At 51.9% G+C, this 18,240-nt stretch overlaps 1 protein-coding gene and 1 long non-coding RNA gene across 2 annotated transcripts; one reads left to right on the top strand and one right to left on the bottom strand.

The window, feature by feature from the left end:
- Positions 1-949: 949 nt before the first annotated feature.
- DDOST (dolichyl-diphosphooligosaccharide--protein glycosyltransferase non-catalytic subunit) lies at positions 950-8,625 on the bottom strand. The gene is made up of 11 exons (XM_062013130.1): positions 8,477-8,625; positions 7,830-7,940; positions 7,471-7,557; positions 6,394-6,497; positions 5,198-5,292; positions 4,757-4,850; positions 3,420-3,568; positions 2,546-2,693; positions 2,318-2,438; positions 1,499-1,605; positions 950-1,407 (listed from the first exon to the last, which is right to left on the bottom strand). The coding sequence occupies exons 1-11, from the start codon at positions 8,610-8,612 to the stop codon at positions 1,258-1,260; spliced, it is 1,302 nt and encodes a 433-aa protein (XP_061869114.1). The 5' UTR covers positions 8,613-8,625; the 3' UTR covers positions 950-1,257.
- Positions 8,626-8,765: 140 nt separating this feature from the next.
- On the top strand, positions 8,766-17,547 carry LOC133627446 (uncharacterized). The gene is made up of 3 exons (XR_009820202.1): positions 8,766-9,123; positions 15,291-15,486; positions 16,331-17,547. It is a non-coding gene; the product is annotated as an uncharacterized LOC133627446 (long non-coding RNA).
- Positions 17,548-18,240: the final 693 nt, after the last annotated feature.

Genomic DNA, 18,240 nt, shown 5'->3' with positions numbered 1-18,240 from the left:
CCGCCGTCGCAAACGGCCCCCCCACAGCCACGGGCCTGCTGCCAATCAGAGCCGCTCGGCCAATCAGAGCGGGAGGGGGCGTGGCCAACGCCGCTGTGGGCGGGGCCTGTGCCCGTGCCTGGGGGCGCGTCTCTGTCTCCAGCGCCCAGCGCCGCCGCTGAGCCCCAGCCCCCTGCAGACAGACACACACCCCCGGGCAGCGCCGGGAGAGGGACCTGGCAGTGCTGGGGGAGAACAACTAAACACGAGCCACAACGCACCCTCGTGGGCAAGGGGCCAGTGGCAGCCTGGGGGCAGCAAGGACAGTGTGGGCAGCAGGGCCAGGGAGGTTGTGCTGCCCCTCTGAGGCCTCAGCTGGAGTCCTGTGGCCAGTGCTGGGCTCCCCAGCTGCAGAGAGACAGGGAACTGCTGCAGAGAGGCCAGTGCAGGGCCAGCAAGATGCTGAGGGGCTGGAACATGTGTGTGAGGAAGAAAGGCTGCAGCCCTGGGGCTGTTCAGCCTGGGGAACAGAAGCCTGAGCTCAGGGGGATCTCATTAATAGTCACAAATATCTCAGTGGTGGGTGTCAGGAGCTTGGGGCAGCACTTGTTTTTCTGTTGTAACCAGTGCCAGGACAAGGGGTGATGGGATGAAACTGGAACACAAACAGTTCCATTTAAACACAAGGAAAAACTCTTTCAGTGTTGAGTTGAGGGAGCCCTGGCCCAGGCCCAGGGAGGGGCAAAGGAGGTTCCCAAACCTGCCTGGACATGTTTCTGTGTGAGCTGATCTAGGTGGGACCTCATTTAGCAAGTGAGTTGGACTGGATGATCATCTCTAAAGTTCCCTTCCAACCCCCACCATTCTGGGACTCTGTGACCTGGCAAGGGTGATGTAGGGACAAGTCCCTCCAGTGCCACTCATGAGCCTGAAAGCCCCACGCAGTGCATTCACTTATTCCAACCCCAGGCAAGAGGAATGAGACTTTATTTTGTAAAGGGAGTTTATCTTAAATTCAAATCAATACAACAGCAGGAAGAGAAACAGCAAACTCTTCCCCAAACAGCACCTGAGGCTTCATAGTTATGGGTCTGCAGACACTTCAGCAACAGATTTTCCTCCCAAAAAAATCATTTATTCTTTCCTATCAACCCCCTGATGTGTAAAACAAAAAGAACACAAACCCATAGCGTGTGTGGCACCTACCACCAGTCCTCACAGGGGCCCCAAAGGGTCTGTCCGTTCCCACCTGGGGCAGAGGCTCCTCCCACAGGGAGCTCAGTCAGATTTCTCCTTCTCCTTCATGTGCAGGAAGACAATACTGAACATGAAGAGCCCAACCATCATGGAGAAGGCGCCAGCATAGTAGGGGTAAGCCGAAGGGATGAAGCGTTCGTACTGCGTGTGCTGGAGGGGACGCACGGACACCTGGGAGGGGTGAGAGCAGCTCTGTTAGTGCAGCAGCCAGGGGACACCTTTCCTCCTGGGGCAATGGCTTCCCCACCCTCCCTGTGCTTACCTGGGTGGAGGAGTAGAGGTGTGTATAACCCAGTCGGTTATAATCCACTTTGAACTGGAAGACTCCGTAGACGTCGGGCAGCTTGAAGCGCACACTGTATTTGCCCCCTGAGAACGAGACAGTGGCCAATGGTCAGAGGAGGGATGGGGCTGGGGCAAACCTCCAGGGGCTGGGGGAACAATGTGTCCAGGTGGCCAAGAAGGCCAAAGGCATCCTGGCCTGGATCAGGAATAGTGTTGTCAGCAGGAGGAGGGAGGTGATCATTGCCCTGGACTCAGCTTTGGTGAGGCTGCACCTCCAATACTGTGTACAGGTTTAGGCCCCTCTCTACAAGGACATGGAGATGCTGGAGAGGATCCAGAGGTGGATACCAAGCTAGGAAAGGATTTGGAGCTCGTCTCAGATGAGGAAGGGCTGAGGGATCTGGGGCTGTTGAGCCTGGAGAAAAGAAGGCTCAGGGGAGACCTTCTCACTCTCTACAGCTACCTGAAAGGAAGCTGTAGTGATGTGGGGGTCGGTCTGTTCTCCCCAGTAACAAGCAATAGAACAAGAGGAAAGAGCCTCAAGTTGCCCCAGGGGAGGTTGAGGCTGGATGTGAGGAGGAATGTCTTTGCTGCCAGGGCTGTCAGGCATTGGAAGGGGCTGCCCAGGGAGCTGCTGGAGTCACCGTCCCTGGAGGGGTTTCAGAGCAGGGTGGGTGTTGCACTGAGGGCAATGGGCTGGTGGGTGACGGGGCTGGGACAGAGGCTGGGCTCCAGGGGCTTACAGGTCTGTTCCAGCTGAAATGGTTGTGTCATTCTGTGACAGTTTGAAACCCACCGTTCCGCTGGAGGAAGGTCCGCACAAAGGGGTCAATGCGGACAAACTCCAGCTGGATGTCGTCTCCGTCGAAAGGGACCCACTTGCCATCAGAAAGCTTTTCAATGACAATGCTGTACTCCTGGAATCCACCATGAGACATGAAATTAATCAGAGCTGCTTGAAAAAAAACAAAGCCATTCCAAGTTGGAATTTCCCCAAGCTGCCTCTGCAGAGCAGCTGCCTTACCACCAGGTCTGTGACAGTGTAGGCGCTGGGAGGCGTCAGCTCCCCGACGCGGTGGTGGGACACGGCACCGACACGCAGCACTCCCTCCTCCTTGAACACCCAGCGGGACAAGGCCACAGCCAGCTCGTAGTTACCTGTCTGTGAGTACCTACAGGATCACACAATCACAGGATCTCAAGGGTTGGAAGAGACCTGGAAAGCTCACCCAGTGCAACCCCCCTGCCAGAGCAGCACCACCTAGAGCAGGGCACACAGGGACTCATCCAGCTGGGTTGGAATGTCTCCAGAGAAGGAGCCTCCACAGCCCATCTGGGCAGCCCCTGCCAGGGCTCCCTCACCTCAACAGGGAACAAATTCTGCCTTGTGTTGTTTTGGAACCTCTTCTGTTCCAGCTTGTCCCCGTTGCCCCTTGTCCTGTCATTGGCATCACTGAGCACAGCCTGGCTCCAGCCTCCTCACACCCACCCTTGATGCATTTGGAACATGAATGAGCTCACCCCTCAGTCTCTTCTCCAAGCTGCAGAGCCCCAGCTCCCTCAGCCTTTCATCACAAGGGAGATGCTCGACTCCCTTCACCATCTCGAATAATGAAGGAAGGGGCAGAAAGCATAACAGCCAGGCTGAAGAAAAACATACCCCATGCCAAAAAAACCCAAACCAAAGAGATGTGAAAGCCACAACAAGCAACCTGGGGTTGAAAGAGAGGACTGCTTCCCACAGCATTTTGTTCCACAAGGCCAAAGGAATTCAGCACCCCCAAGCTCATTCCAGCCTTCTGCTCTTTCCCAGAACGTACTGCCCATTTCCCAGGACTTTCTACATCAAACAGATCCCCAAACATTCCTCAGCCAGGGAGGCTGGGAAGCCAACACACCTCTTGGAGCCAGGGGTGGCTTTCTGCACAGCAGAATTGAAGAAGGCGTCGCTAAAGAAATCCAAAGAGCCGCTGAAGACGACGCGGGCGTTGTTACGGGCCTGGAGGCCAGCGATCAGCAGGGTGTTCTTCCCCACAGCATGTGGGTACTGCACAGGAAGGGGTTTAAATCACAGGATCACAGAATGGTAGGGGCTAGAAGAAACCTTTAAAGATCATCCCCCTGCCAAAGCAGCTCCCACCTAGATCAGGTCACACAGGAACGTGTCCAGATGGGGTTGGAAACCTCCTGAGCAGGAGCCTCCACACCCTCCCTGGGCAGCCTGGGCCAGGGCTCCCTCACCTCAGCACCAAAGGAGCTTCTCCTCCTGTGCCAGTGGCACTTGTTGTGTTCCAGTTTATGTCCATCACCCCTTGTCCTGGCACTGCATACTACAGATACCCCCCCATCCTCTTGACACCCACCCTTTAGCTATTGATGAGCACTGATGAGATCCCCCTGAGCTCAGGCTTCTGTTCCCCAGGCTGAACAGCCCCAGGGCTGCAGCCTTTCCTCCTCACACACATGTTCCAGCCCCTCAGCATCTTGCTGGCCCTGCACTGGCCTCTCTCCAGCAGTTCCCTGTCTCTCTGCAGCTGGGGAGCCCAGCACTGGCCACAGGACTCCAGCTGAGGCCTCAGCAGGGCAGAGCAGAGGGGCAGCACAACCTCCCTGGCCCTGCTGCCCACACTCTCCTTGCTGCCCCCAGGCTGCCACTGGCCCCTTGCCCACGAGGCCACATTGCTGCTCATGTTGAGTTTGCTCTCCCCCAGCACTGCCAGGTCTCTCTCCTGGAGCTGCTCTCCAGCAGGTCACCCCCAGCCTGTGCTGCTGATGGGCTTGTTCCTCCCCAGCTTGTTCTTGTTGAACCTCAGAAGGTTCCTCTCTGCCCAAGGAGTGTTTAATTAATTTCAGGATGATTAAAGAGCTCATTTTGGGTTTGCTGCAGGGTGGAACAGCCTGGCTGCAGCTAGCAATTAAGTAAAGACCAAGAAGCTCAGAATAAGCAGAAATGGGATTGACAGCATTTTGCTTCTGCCTCCTCTGCTGGCTTGAACCCAGGAGATGAGCTTTGATCCCCTGGCCTTTCATCCAAAGCAGCCCTCATGTTGGATGTCTTCCCACCCACAAAAAGCAAAGAGGAAGAATCCCAGGGACATATCAGAGAGCAGACAACAGCCCAAGCTTTTCAAAATCAACTAAACACTCAAGCACTTCTCCACAAGTTGATGAAATTTCAGGGATTTAATCATAGCAGCACAGCCCAAAAGAGGAGAAAAACAATATCCAAGTGTACCTGAGTAATGGGCTTGTCTGGGAAGAAGGAGTAAGAGGTGGAGGAACCAGTCAGGATATCCAGTACCAGTGGGTTGTCAGGATCAGCCACCATCCTTGCAGGAGGAGACACAGTAAGTGACAGAGACACCCCCCCAGGCCCCCTACACCCAGAGCAATACACAAACACCCTCAGACTTGGCAAAACAACAGCAGAGATTGCACACACTACCAAATGAAACAGCCCTGTGAGATATACACCTTCACCAATCCAGGTTAAGAAACTCTCCTAGGTCATCAACTCTGCTCTGGAGATTTTATTTCTCTGAAATCATGAGGCTGTTCCTGTTAAGAGGCACAGCTGGCTCACTCCATGCCTCCCTCGCAGCAACACCAGCAGGTTTTGCTTGCCTTCCCCTTCAAAAGCCAGCTCAGCTCTCTCCCCACACTGTGGGTCACTTACCCAACTCCTCTGAAGAGGATGGGGTTCAGTGCTGCTTTCCCCACAATGGTGGGGGCCTTGAGGAGATTTTCAGCATCTGCAACGATGAGTGTGTGCTGGGGAGAGAGAGAGAGAGAGAGAGAGAGAGAGAGAGAGAGAGAGAGAGAGAGAGAGAGAGGGAGAGAGAGAGAGAGACAGGGCAGTGTTCAAACAGGCAGCAAAGCTCATCTTGTCTGAAAGCTCACTGCTTTTACAGACCATTGTAACTGAGCAGCTGCTGGATGAACAACTCAACAATAAAAAAAGGATAAACCACACTCCAGCACCAGTTATGATCAAATGAATTCATAAGGAAATCTAAACACCGTTTGGTAAGCGGAGTAATACCTACAGTGATTTACTCCCCCATATTTAGCAGCTTTACCAAGACATCCACATACTGCCTCAGCAGTTCCAGCTCAATAAAAATGAGAATATACTTAGCTCACAGATCACAGAGTAGTGGGAGTTGGAAGGGACCTTTAGAGATAAATCCAGTCCAACCTCCCTGTTAAAGCAGGTTCCCCTGGCTCAGGGGGCACAGGAACGTTTCCAGGTAGGTTTGGAAACTTCCTGAGAAGGAGCCTCCACACCCTCCCTGGGCAGCCTGGGCCAGGGCTCCCTCACCTCAGCACCAAAGGACTTTCTCCTCCTGTGCCAGTGGAACTTGTTGTGTTCCAGCTTGTGCCCATCACCCCTTGTCCAAGCACCAGATACAACAGAAAAAAGTGCTGCCCCAAACTCCTGATACCCATCATTTAGATACTTCTCAATATTAATGAGATCCCCCTGAGTTCAGGCTTCTCTCCCCCAGGCTGAACAGCCCCAGGGCCCGCAGCCTTTCCTCCTCACACACATGTTCCAGCCCCTCAGCATCTTGCTGGCCCTGCACTGGCCTCTCTGCAGCAGTTCCCTGTCTCTCTGCAGCTGGGGAGCCCAGAACTGGACACAGGACTCCAGATGAGGCCTCAGCAGGGCAGAGCAGAGGGGGAGAAGAACCCCACCAATCATTTAGATACTTGTCAATATTAATGAGATCCTCCCTCAGCCTTCTCTTCTCCAGATTGAACAGCCTCAGGTCCCACAGCCTTTCCTCAGAAGGAAGATGCTCCAGTCCCATAATCACTTACATCTAAGTTGTACACTAACACATGAAATGTGCCACCAAGCCCCTTTACCTGGCCGGGGTCGGATACGTCGTAGTTGTGGTGGTCGATGACAGCCGTCCTCTCCTCGTCAAACTCGATCCCACACTCGCTGCCCAGCTCTCGCAGCGGGTCGCCTGGGGGGACACAATGGATTAAGTCTCTGTCACATGGCACCTTCAGAACACATTACCAGCCTCAGGCCTCCAAATTAAGAGTATATTCATGTTAAAGTCCTGCTTTCCACCAGCCAAACCCTGAGTGGTAACACAGCCTCGCCGGGCTAAATTCCCATTCAAGATGCTGATAAAAGCGATTCCTCAGCCATTTCCTTACAGCACAAACCTTGAAGTTCACAGTGGGCAAGTGTTTTCTCACCAGTTTTGCCGCAGGAACACAGAGAAGAATGAATAAACCATTTGCTCAATGCAGAGCAGGGTAGGTACCTGTTACAAGAAGAGGCTGAAACTCACTAAACATGAGCAGCAACATGCCCTCGTGGGCAAAGGGCCAGTGGCATCCTGGGGGACATCAAGAGTGTGGGCAGCAGGTCAGAGAGCTTCTGCTCTCCCTCTACTCTGCCCTTGTGAGACCACATCTGGAATATTGTGTCCAGATCTGGGCCTCTCAGTTCCAGAAGGACAGGGAGCTGCTGGAGAGAGGCCAGGGCAGTGCTACCAAGATGCTGTGGGGCTGGAACATGTGTGTGAGGAGGAAAGGCTGCAGCCCTGGGGCTGTTCAGCCTGGAGAAGGCTGAGAGGGGACTTCATCAATGCTGATAAATACCCAAAGGGTGGGTGTCAGTAGGATGGGGCCAGTCTTTTTCTGTAGTGCCCAGTAACAGGACAAGGGGTAAAATGGGCACAAGTTGAAACATAAGCTCCACTGGCACAGGAGGAGAAGCTCCTTTGGTGCTGAGGTGAGGGAGCCCTGGCCCAGGCTGCCCAGGGTGGGTGTGGAGGCTCCTTCCTTGGAGGTCTTCAAATCCCAGCTAGACACGTTCCTGTGTGACCTGATCTAGGTGGGAGCTGCTTCTGCAGGTAGTTGGGCTGGATGAGCTCTGCAGGGCCCTTCTCACCCCCCACCATTCTGGGATTGTGTGATACTCACCTATATCTGAGCTGGCAGCAACCAGGACGCTGCCACCACCATCAATAAAAGCAGTGATGGTCTCCACATTGATGTTTCCACCAAAATCTGAAAGCACAGGCCAGAGATTCATGATTAGTTCCCAGAAATAATACCCTGGTAGAAGTAAAACCACAGTGAGACATCAAACCACTGCTCTTGTGGCTGTCAGAACCGTTAAAGGTCTGAACACATCAGCAGTTTGCTGCCAGGTACAAGACACCAAGGGTAACAAACTAAAGTGAAAGATCTCATTAAAATTGACAAATCAGCTGGAAAATCCCTTCCAAAACATCACCAAAAGCTACAAAAGCACTTGGCTTCTCCCCTCCTGTACTTACCCTCTATAGATGGTGAGAAGATGATCAAGTTGTCATAGAGAAACTCTCCGTACTTTATCAGGGACAGCCCAGCATCGTCCGCTGTCCGGAACGTGAGATCAAAGCCTCTGTCTACAGCCAGGAAAGAAAAAGGGACAACTTCTGCATCTCACAAACATGCAGCAGCAAAGCAGAGCCCAGGGTTTGATTTTCATAGAATCTGAAGGGTTGGAAGGGACCTCAAAAGCTCATCCAGTGCAACCTTCCTGCCAGAGCAGCACCGCCTAGAGCAGGGCACACAGGAACTCATCCAGCTGGGCTGAAATGTCCCCAGAGAAGGAGCCTCCACAGCCCATCTGGGCAGCCCCTGCCAGGGCTCCCTCACCTCAACAGGGAAGAAGCTTTTCCTTATGTTTCTCTGGAACCTCTTCTGTTCCAGCTTGTATGTTTCCCCAACAAACGTTGATGTTTTGGAGTAAAACAGTAGCTGCAGGGCTTTCTAGAAGCACCAGTGTGGTGATCCCACATGCTAGTACGGAAGCTCAGCCCCCTAAAGAGCCTTTTTGAGGCGAGGATGCCCCGCTGCCACCCGCCAAGGGCCCCCACACACCGGCGCGAGCGAGGAAGTAACCCCAACCTCCTCCCCCAGCCCTCCGCGGGGTCCCTACCCGCCAGGCTGCGGAAGAAGAGCGAGTGCGTGTCGCGGAGGTTGCCGTTCTCCAGCAGCACCAGGGTGCTGGGCCCCGCCTGGGCCGCGGCCGCCGCCGCCAGCAGCCACCACAGCCGCAGCGCGGCCGCCGCCATCTTTGCTCGCCTTCCTCCGGGAAGCGGGAAGGCGCGCTTCAGCCAATGAGCGCCGGGCGCTGCGCTGACGCAGTCCAATCAGCGAGAGACAGCTCCCCGCCGCCAGCCAATGGGCGCGACGCCGCCGCGGCGCGCGCGCAGCCGCCCCTGAGGGGAGAGGAATGGCGGCGGCGCCCGGCCGGGCCGGGGCCGTGAGGGGCGGCGCTGCCAGCCCTCGGTCATCGCGCCACACACGCTGCACCCGTTCGGTTTATATCGCTCCTGCAGGGGTTATACATATTCACCCCGCTTCCCGGGACTCCAGACCGTATTGCCCCAGCCAGCCCGCGTGTGCGTTGCGCTGCTGAGGGTCTCTGGCGGCGGTCCTTGGGCGTAGACACCCCTGACAGTGTCTTCGTGGCTGTTCTCTGGATGAACTCTTTAGTTTTTTTTCCTTTTTGAGCAACTTCTTGTGGGTCGAGAGACTCGGATCACTCGTGCTTCAGTCCTCACGGTGTTCCTGTTTTAGAAGGTATGAAAATTCAAGTGGTTTTATTGAATAGTTAATTTTAGGTATAATTTATAAGTTAGTTAGCATAACAAAGCAAAACTAGGCCTCCCTGGTGAAGCTGCTGCCAAAGAGAACAACATGCATGAGGAGCCAGGCACGAGGAGGGTGGGAGTGATAATGAGGGGAATTGTTTGGATCCATGCACCTGCAAGCCATAAAACATCCAAGAATCGTGTTGGCAGGGACTGCTTCAGAGGAAGAAGAAAGTCACAGAATCATAGAATGGTCTCTGTCCTGGAGCTGCTCTCCAGCAGGTCACCCCCAGCCTGTGCTGCTCATGGGCTTGTTCCTCCCCAGCTGCAGGACTCTGCCCTTGGTGCCCCTCAGCAGGTTCCTCTGTGCCCAACTCTCAGCCTGCCCAGCTCTCAGGGACTGGCAGCTCAGCCTCTGGTCAGTCAGCCAGTGCTCCCAGTTTGGTGCCAGCAGGGAACTTGCTGAGGGTCCCTCTGTCCCCTCATCCAAGTCCTTGATGAAGATGTTGAACCAGACTGGCCCCAGAACCCATCCCTGTGGAACTCCACTGGCCATAGGCCTCCATCTCGATTCTGTGCCATTGCTCATGGCCCTCTGGGTTCTGTCCTTCAGCAAAAGAGTTTGTAATATTAACCATTAAGCTGTTCACTATCGTGAACCCCCATAACATTCTGCTTCCAGAGCTAATTAGTACCCTTAGTACCAGAACACCAAATAATCCATGGCTTAAATCAGTCAGTTGGCCAAGTGATTTTGAATATGTGTAACTTGTGTAATAAGGGTCTAGCTGAAAAGAGTGGTGTAATGTGTAAAAGTAACAAATAACCAACTAAAGTAAAAGGCAAATTTAATGAACACTTATATGTGTATATGAGTAAAAAAGAACACAGGAATATTGGGTATAAATATCTGTCAATTTTGATGCTTTGTGGGACATTCTTTGGGAATGATCCCATGTCCCCAGTGCATCAGCAAATAAAGGACATCTCTGCTTATCTGACTTGTGGCTCTGCCTCAGAACAAAGCCGGTTTTCAGTTTAATCAAAAGTTTAGAGCACTGCTTTTGTATTGGTTTTTTCCCCAGAAAACGTTTCAGGGTGTAATTTCTTCCTGCAGCTACAGGCTGTGCAGTAGATAGGTCAGTAGAGGGAGTCACATCCTCTCCCATCACCAGATGCTGCACGGCCAGGACACCCACCTCAAAGACAACACTGGGGTTTAGGTTTCAACAACTTAATTCACCACCCTGAGGGTTGCTGCGTCCCTTATCTCATAGAAATGCACCCAAACAAGCCTCTAAGAACTACCATGGCAGAGGTGCAAAATGTTAGACACAGAGCCATTCACAGAATCACAGAATCTGAAGGGCTGGAAGGGATCTCAAAAGCTCATCCAGTGCAACCCCCCTGCCAGAGCAGCACCACCTAGAGCAGGGCACACAGGGACTCATCCAGCTGGGTTGGAATGTCTCCAGAGAAGGAGCCTCCACAGCCCATCTGGGCAGCCCCTGCCAGGGCTCCCTCACCTCAACAGGGAACAAATTCTTCCTTGTGTTGCTTTGGAACCTCTTCTGTTCCAGCTTGTGCCCGTTGCCCCTTGTCCTGTCATTGGCATCCCTGAGCACAGCCTGGCTCCAGCCTCCTCACACCCACCCTTGATGCATTTGTAACATGAATGAGCTCACCCCTCAGTCTCTTCTCCAAGCTGCAGAGCCCCAGCTCCCTCAGCCTTTCAGCACAAGGCAGATGCTCCACTCCATCATCTCTGTGGCCCTGCACTGAGCTCTCCAGCAGCAACCTGTCCTCCTGCAACTGAGGGGCCCAGAATTTGGCACACTATTCCAGATGTGGTCTAACAAGGGCAGAGCAGAGGGGAAGCAGAAGCTCTCTGACCTACTGCCCACAGCCCTTCTAACCCATCCAATGCTGCCATTGTCCTTCTTGCCCATGAGGGCACGTTGCTGGCTCAGGCTCATCCTGCTGCCCACCAGCACCCCCAGCTCCCTCTCCCCTACACTACTCTAACAGTTCATTCCCCAGCCTGTGCTGGTCCATGGGGTTGTTTCCCACATGCAAGACTCTGCACTTGCCCATGTTGAATTTCTTTAGATTTCTCTCTGCCCAGCTCCCCAGGAACCAGAGCAAATTCTCCTTCTATTAACAGTTTCTGTCATAAACACTCTTCTGGAGCCAGAGCAATAACATGTGTGATTCTGAGCACCCCTGTCAACAAGTGTGTGGGGAAATCTGGACCTACACCCACAGGATTCTTTTTAAAATCCCTGTTTCGTGGAATCCAGATTGAAATTCTTATTGAAACATATATTATTACATGTCAAAGTCTTATCTCCTCCTTTGAAAGGCTCTCAGAGCAAAATGACACAAAGGAATGTTTTAAATGGTGGCTCTGGGAGGGGTCTGTCTGGAAGCCTCAGTAGGGTTTCTTTTTGGGGCAGATTCAGGTAGCATTGATGACTTAGGCATGACCTGGCACAGACTCAGGTTTGAAATCAAGCTTGTCTCACACCCTGGAAGCTCCAACACAGAAATAAAGCCCTGCTGCAGAGCTATTCTCTGTGTCTGCACAGGGATCTGCTGCAGAGTGGGTAACTCATCACTCAGGTTGGCTCAAATTGGAGAAAACCACTACTGAGAAAACCTCCACTGATAATTGCCTCTTAATTATCTTCAAACCCATCCAAAAGAGCTCGTTCTCCACTAGAGCTGACCTGCTATTCTACTGCACTCCACTTGCCAAGTCATCCTGGGATTCAATCTCTTAATGCTCAACTGAGCCTTTGCTTCTCTGAGCAAGAGTCAGAGCTCTCGAGGCCATCCAGACACGTAAAGCTTTTAACAGGTGCCTTTGAAAGCCTCCCTGTGCCTGCAGAACCAAACCCTCCTGCCTCATCTGCACAGAACTTTGATTTTAACAATGGAATGAGAAGAGAATTTGCTGCTTGTTTGTCACACACACTACTGAGATGTCATCTGTAGTCAAAAGGAGTGATTTCATTGGAGACCCTCTCCATTCATAGACAGAATCACAGTACAGAGTTGTTCTCAGTGGCTCCTTTTCCAGCTGGGAGAGGCCCAACAGACCCAGTGAGCACTACAGGAGCTCACAGTAAAGCTGAAAGAGTGGTAAAAAAACAGAGAGCTTTTCAGCATTAAACTCTTATCATGGAATCACAGCATGGTGAGGGTTGGAAGGGACCTTTAGAGATCATCCATTCCAACCCCTCTGCCAAAGCAGGTCCCATCTAGATCAGGTCACACAGGAACGTGTCCAGGTGGGGTTGGAAACCTCCTGAGAAGGAGCCTCCACACCCTCCCTGGGCAGCCTGGGCCAGGGCTCCCTCACCTCAGCACTGAAAGAGTTTCTCCTTATGTTTAAATAGAACTTGTTGTGTTCCAGCTTCATCCCATCACCCCTTCTCCTGTCACCAGATACAACAGAAAAAAACTGCTGCTGCCCCAACCTCCTGACACCCACCATTTAGAGATCTGTAAATATTAATGAGCTCCCCCTGAGCTCAGCCTTCTCATCTCCAGGCTGACACCCACCCTCTATGCATTTCTAAACTTTAATGAGAGCCTGTTTGGGCACTGAAGCTCTGTGAGCAACCACCAGACTCCATTCTACAAACTCCTCATTAACTACCCCTGCAAAAAGCCAGGATCTGATATCTGGGAAGCATGGTGTTTTTGCATCCACATCTGCTGATACAGACATCTTCAGATTTTTCTCTCATAATCCTGGCACTCAGCATCACTGAGCACTGCAGCTCACACCTACTGATCTGCACGAATGGGACCAAGTTTGAGGTGAAGAATTCAGGTGTGCATCGTCTTGTGCTGTGCTGAACTGAGAGCTGAAGCTCAACTGCTGTAGTATCATGGAAGAAGAGGGGTCACTTCTTGCCTGTGTGTGTTGTAAGCAATGCCCAGGAGGCTGTTAGCAGGAGCAGCAGAGCCACTGACCTGGCAAGCACCTGCTGCTGGGCTGCAGGCAATGAAATCCCCTCAGGAGCAACAGCCACCTCTGCTCCATCACTCACAGTGCCAGCTTCTCAGGCAGCTCCAGGTGCTGCTGGGTCCTGAGGACAAGAGGAAACCAAAGGGCACAGCTCTGAAAAGATGCAGCATGAGTACTGGGATAGACAGAGCACCATGCTCCTCACTGGGGTTTATTCAGCCCAGGGAGGTCAATTAGCCTGAAAGGTACCTGGGCTGACCTCGTTCTTCAGGTACCACAGCACCAGAGTCTTCAGGCAAAGGTGTCTTCTCAGGGGTAGTTTCAGTCCTCATGGGAGCTGAAGAGTAAACACCCCTAATGTCAGCAATGGGCTCTGCAAAACCAGAGCATACATCTGTGAAAACATCACACAGAGACCTCACCAAAAGCTAATATCTATGTGTCTGGGAGGAAAAGGTCTGTTATTCCTACTGGGAGCCCAAGGGCTGCATCACATTTGCATGTGATGGAATAGGCTGCTGCAGTCAGCCTGGGCTCAAGGTGCAACAACAATTGGATCAAGACTGAGCAGCCCCTGCCAAGAGCAGAGAAACATTGCCCTAAGGCTGGAAACACACAGCTACCAGGGCAAGAATTGCCTTTCATCACCTCAGGGCTTGCAGGGAAGGACAAAGGCTGATCCTGAAAAGGGATCAGGGAGATGGGGAAGAGGACAAAGCTGGGTCAGAGAGTCTTGCAAATGAGTTATTGCTCCTGCTGTCAGTGAGGGGGAGTTGAGAGCAGGCATTGCCACTGCTGCCAGCCAGCACTTGCTGCAGTAGCAGTGGCTGTGGCTTGAAAGGGCTGCCACAAATCCAACTCTGCAAAAACATCCTGTGTCTGCTGCTGCCTGAAGCACCTCTCCACCTGCTTCCCTCCTGAGGTTCTTCCCAAGAGCAGACAGCTTGAGTAGTGATTCCTCAGGCTCCTGATGTCTTGGAGGTGGGCACAGGGGGCCTGCTTTGCCTTTCAGCTGGGCCAGCCTCTCCTATACTCCTGAAAGGCACCACAGAGAGCCTGACACGACAGCCCTGCTCCTGACTGCACATGAGGTCACCTCAATGTCCATTCCAGTCACATCTTATGTCTGCCCCAATAAAACTTTACCATCTTGTATTCACTGACTGTTTCTGGGATTTAAGCTGACACAGGATTGATGGAAGGTAAGTAGTTAGCCTTGGGAATCGCTGTCTTGGGCAAATGTGGTGCCCTGGAAGCAGCTTTGTAAAGAGCAAGGAGAGAGTTTTATTTCCTTCTGGCCCCCAGCTCCTCATTCTCCCTCCTTAGCTCCATATCCCTCCTTTATCTTCACCTTTCTACTGTTGAATGACTGTGATCAAAACCCACGAGCCTTAGTCACAGACATGACAGGATACCCTCTCCTGACTTACTTGTCTGACCAGCTGCTTCGAGATGTACCTGGGGTTTGAGGCTCAAACTCAGTAGGTTGAAACCCTGCAAAGCAGAAATCCCAAATCACTCACAATTACTGGGTGGGATTGTCTGTAGAATGCCTGGAAAGAGAACAAAGAGCTTGGCTGCCAGCAAAGAATCTCACAGTCCTTCAAACTGTGCTGGTGTGGCAGCATCTGTGCTGCCAAAACGCCCACCAGCCTCCAGCTCCAGAGGTGAGAGGAGAGGAGGAGGCAGCACCCAGCTGAGGGGGAGAGGTTTAAGCTTCAGGAATATGAAAGCAAATATAAACCTAATCTCTTTCACACAGGGGGAACTTGTTTCTAGGGCTATACTAACAGAACTGGAAGATAAAAGACAAGTGGGTAGGAGAGGAAAGGTGCAAAGGAATTGCCTTTTCTTTTTCAAAGCTGTTTCTGAGAGGTGGCAGAAAGGGGTGGGGGAAAAAATCTCTTACAGCCTTATTCCTGTGCTGCAAGTTTCCCTTTGGAGGGGATCCTTCTCAAAAGGTGATCAGCACCCTGAAGGCTGCTCTTCCTGCATTTGCCATTCCTGCTTCATAGCAAAGAGCAAGTTTGCTGAGGCTGGGCTGAATCCTCAGACACTCCATCAGCAGGGCAAAGCTTGTTGCATCAAACATTCACAGAGTGGGAGAGAGGGGCTGAACTTTGAAGACATAGATCTGTTTCATAAGGAATTTTACAGTATTATTATTTCTTTTGCAGCTTATTTTTGCTCTGCCACAGCCAAAACCTTCTCTTCTGGGACTGAGCAGATTCTAGCTAGAAGGATCAAAAAGGGGCTGAGGATTTTAGTCACATCAGCAGGTAATTGAGCTGGTCTTTACCAGTGAAATAAGGTCAGGTTGGCAACAAGGAAGGAAAAAGCCATTACCAGAACTCAGAAGTCTTCCTCCAACAGGTAAGGGAAAATTTGAGGGGAAATCCAGTAAGCACACACCTAGGCCTCACAATTTGCTGTCAAAGATAAAACATGTCAGCAGCCACTAAGGACTCTCCTATCACACAACTTATTCATGCTCCTCTCTTCAGCTAGAGTGGCCCTCAGCCTCTTTTATCTCCTCCTGATACAGAGCATCCTTGGGATCCTCATTGATACCAGGCTTGTTCTTCATGGTTTTCACTTGATCAGCATAGTGCAAAGTACTGAGGCTTTCAAAGGTAGCTGTTATCACCTGGAGATAAGCACAAAATCATGAGGGGCCTGGTGTTGCTTCTCAGGGAGTCCTGCAGCAGCCTGGTCAGCTTGGAGTCTCAAGGGGATGTGCTTACACTTGCCATCAGCCAGGGCTGAGGTAATGTTGCCCAGAGGTTGATTTTGGTGGCCTCTTTCAGCCCCATGGGTCCAGTATTTGACTGTCTTTGGTGGTCTTCAACTGTAAGGTGGCCCTGCCCTCACTCATCTGCAAAGCAATAATACCTCTTAAGAAGAGGAAGCATCTGAAGTATCAAGAACAAGGACTCTCTTGGCATTATGTTCCAGTTCAAGCTCTGTCCTTTGTCTGGCACTTGGGCCCTGACTCCCTTAGGCAAATACCTACTGAATCTTAGAACCACAGAGTTTAGTGCTTTCCTGAATGAGATCCTGCACAGGGAGAACATCTGCCTGTCCTTACACTCCCAGTGAGGTCTGAGAACAGACACACACATACACACACACTCCCCTCCACCTATTTCATACAAAGCCCTCTGCAAGTAACAACATCAGAGCAGGAGTTTATACTTCCTTTTCTGATTGTTTCCAGAAGTGAAAAGTCTGACAACTGGAGAGTAAAAAGGGAGGATGCATGAAACAAGGAGTCAATGGACAGCAATGGGAACAGGGGAAGGAAAGTACTTGGAGAGCACAGGCAAAAGAACAGGTTCACTGAATGCCTATGTGATGTGCAGAGGCTGGCAGGAAGGGTAACAAATGGAGTGCCATGGAAAGGCTGGAGCAGACACTACACTGGGAAACAGTTCTTCCATCAACTCTCAAACTACAGCTTTTATCAAGACTGGAATCCAACCTACCTATCAAGAGGTTTTATGTTGTGCTTCAAAAGAAAAAGCACATCTTATCAGATGCCATCAAGGTCCAAGAGCTGGCTTGAATGCTGAAGGAGCCCAAATCTTCCCCTCTCACCCAGAGAGCTGTGAAACCTCAGGGTGACTCAGCACTTGGGCACACTCAGCAGCATCTGCTCCTCCTCGATGTTCTCAGGGAGAAAGTGAAATGAAGGAACACAGGCGAGAAACAGGAAGAGTGGAAGAAACAAGGAGTGTACTCAGCCTGAGCCATCTGAACAGTGAGTGAGGAGTCAGGCACAGTGAGCTGGTGCCATGCACAGAATCCCAGAGTGCTGGGGGTTAGAAGGGCCCTGCAGAGCTCCTCCAGCCCAATCCCCAGCTGAAGCAGGTTCCCCTCGCTCGGGGCACAGGAACGTGTCCAGGAAGTTTTTCCTTGTGTTTGGAACCTCTTCTGTTCCAGCTTGTGCCCGTTGCCCCTTGTCCTGTCATTGGCATCCCTGAGCACAGCCTGGCTCCAGCCTCCTCACACCCACCCTTGATGCATTTGCAACATGAATGAGCTCACCCCTCAGTCTCTTCTCCAAGCTGCAGAGCCCCAGCTCCCTCAGCCTTTCATCACAAGGCAGATGCTCCACTCCAGCATCTCTGTGGCCCTGCACTGAACTCTCTCCAGCAGCTCCCTGTCCTTCTGCAACTGAGAGGCCCAGGACTGAACACAATATCCCAGATGTGGTCTCATGAGGGCAGAGTGGGAGGAGATGGGGGCAGAGGGGGAGCAGAACCTCTCTGACCTACTGCCCACAGCCCTTCTAACCCACCCCAGGATGCCACTGGTTGCCCACGAGAGCACATTGCTAGGGTTTCTCACCCTTTCCCTGCTTCACCTGGTTTACATAAACACTGACAGGCAAATTAAAAAGCTGCTTTGGTTCCTGCCAGTCCCTTTCCCCACAGAGGCTGTTTGTTTTGATTGAGGAGCTCAGCAGTTTCGTTTCCATGGTGTAATAAGGTCCCCAGACTCTTGCTAAAACGTCTGCAGCAGCCCAAAAGTCTTGCCCATCTAATTCTCACACAGACTGGTGCTGTAAGCACCAGCCAGATCTACAACATCTTTCTGATTAACAAATCATTCCCTCAGCACAATGTGAAGGAGCAAAACATCTGCTACTCTAAACATGGTAAAAAATACTGATGGCAACTTGCGCATTTCAGACGTCTGCAGCGAGAGGGCTCGTGTTTGCCATCATCCCTGACTGTTACTTGTGAAGCAGCGTGATTGGAGTCTGCATCACTGCAAAGAGACCCTTTAAAATATTAACTGCCTAAAAACTGTAATTTACAGCAGGCTCAACTAGAAAATAAGTCACAGAATCATAGAATTATAGAATGATGGGGGTTGGGACCTGCAGGGCTCATCCAGCCCAACCCCCTGCAGAAGCAGCTCCCACCTAGATCAGGTCACACAGGAACGTGTCCAGGTGGGGTTGGAAACCTCCTGAGAAGGAGCCTCCACACCATCCCTGGGCAGCCTGGGCCAGGGCTCCCTCACTCCAACACTGAAAGAGCTTCTTCCTCCTTGTGCTTAAATGTGCTTTTTGTGTTCCAGGTTATGTCCATCACCACTTGTCCTGTCATTGGATATAAC

This window comes from Colius striatus, chromosome 21 (genome assembly GCF_028858725.1).
Source record: "Colius striatus isolate bColStr4 chromosome 21, bColStr4.1.hap1, whole genome shotgun sequence".
NCBI classification, from domain to species: Eukaryota; Metazoa; Chordata; class Aves; order Coliiformes; family Coliidae; genus Colius; species Colius striatus.
Note: the sequence above shows the minus strand (reverse complement) of the source record. Positions and strands in the feature narration are given on the sequence as shown.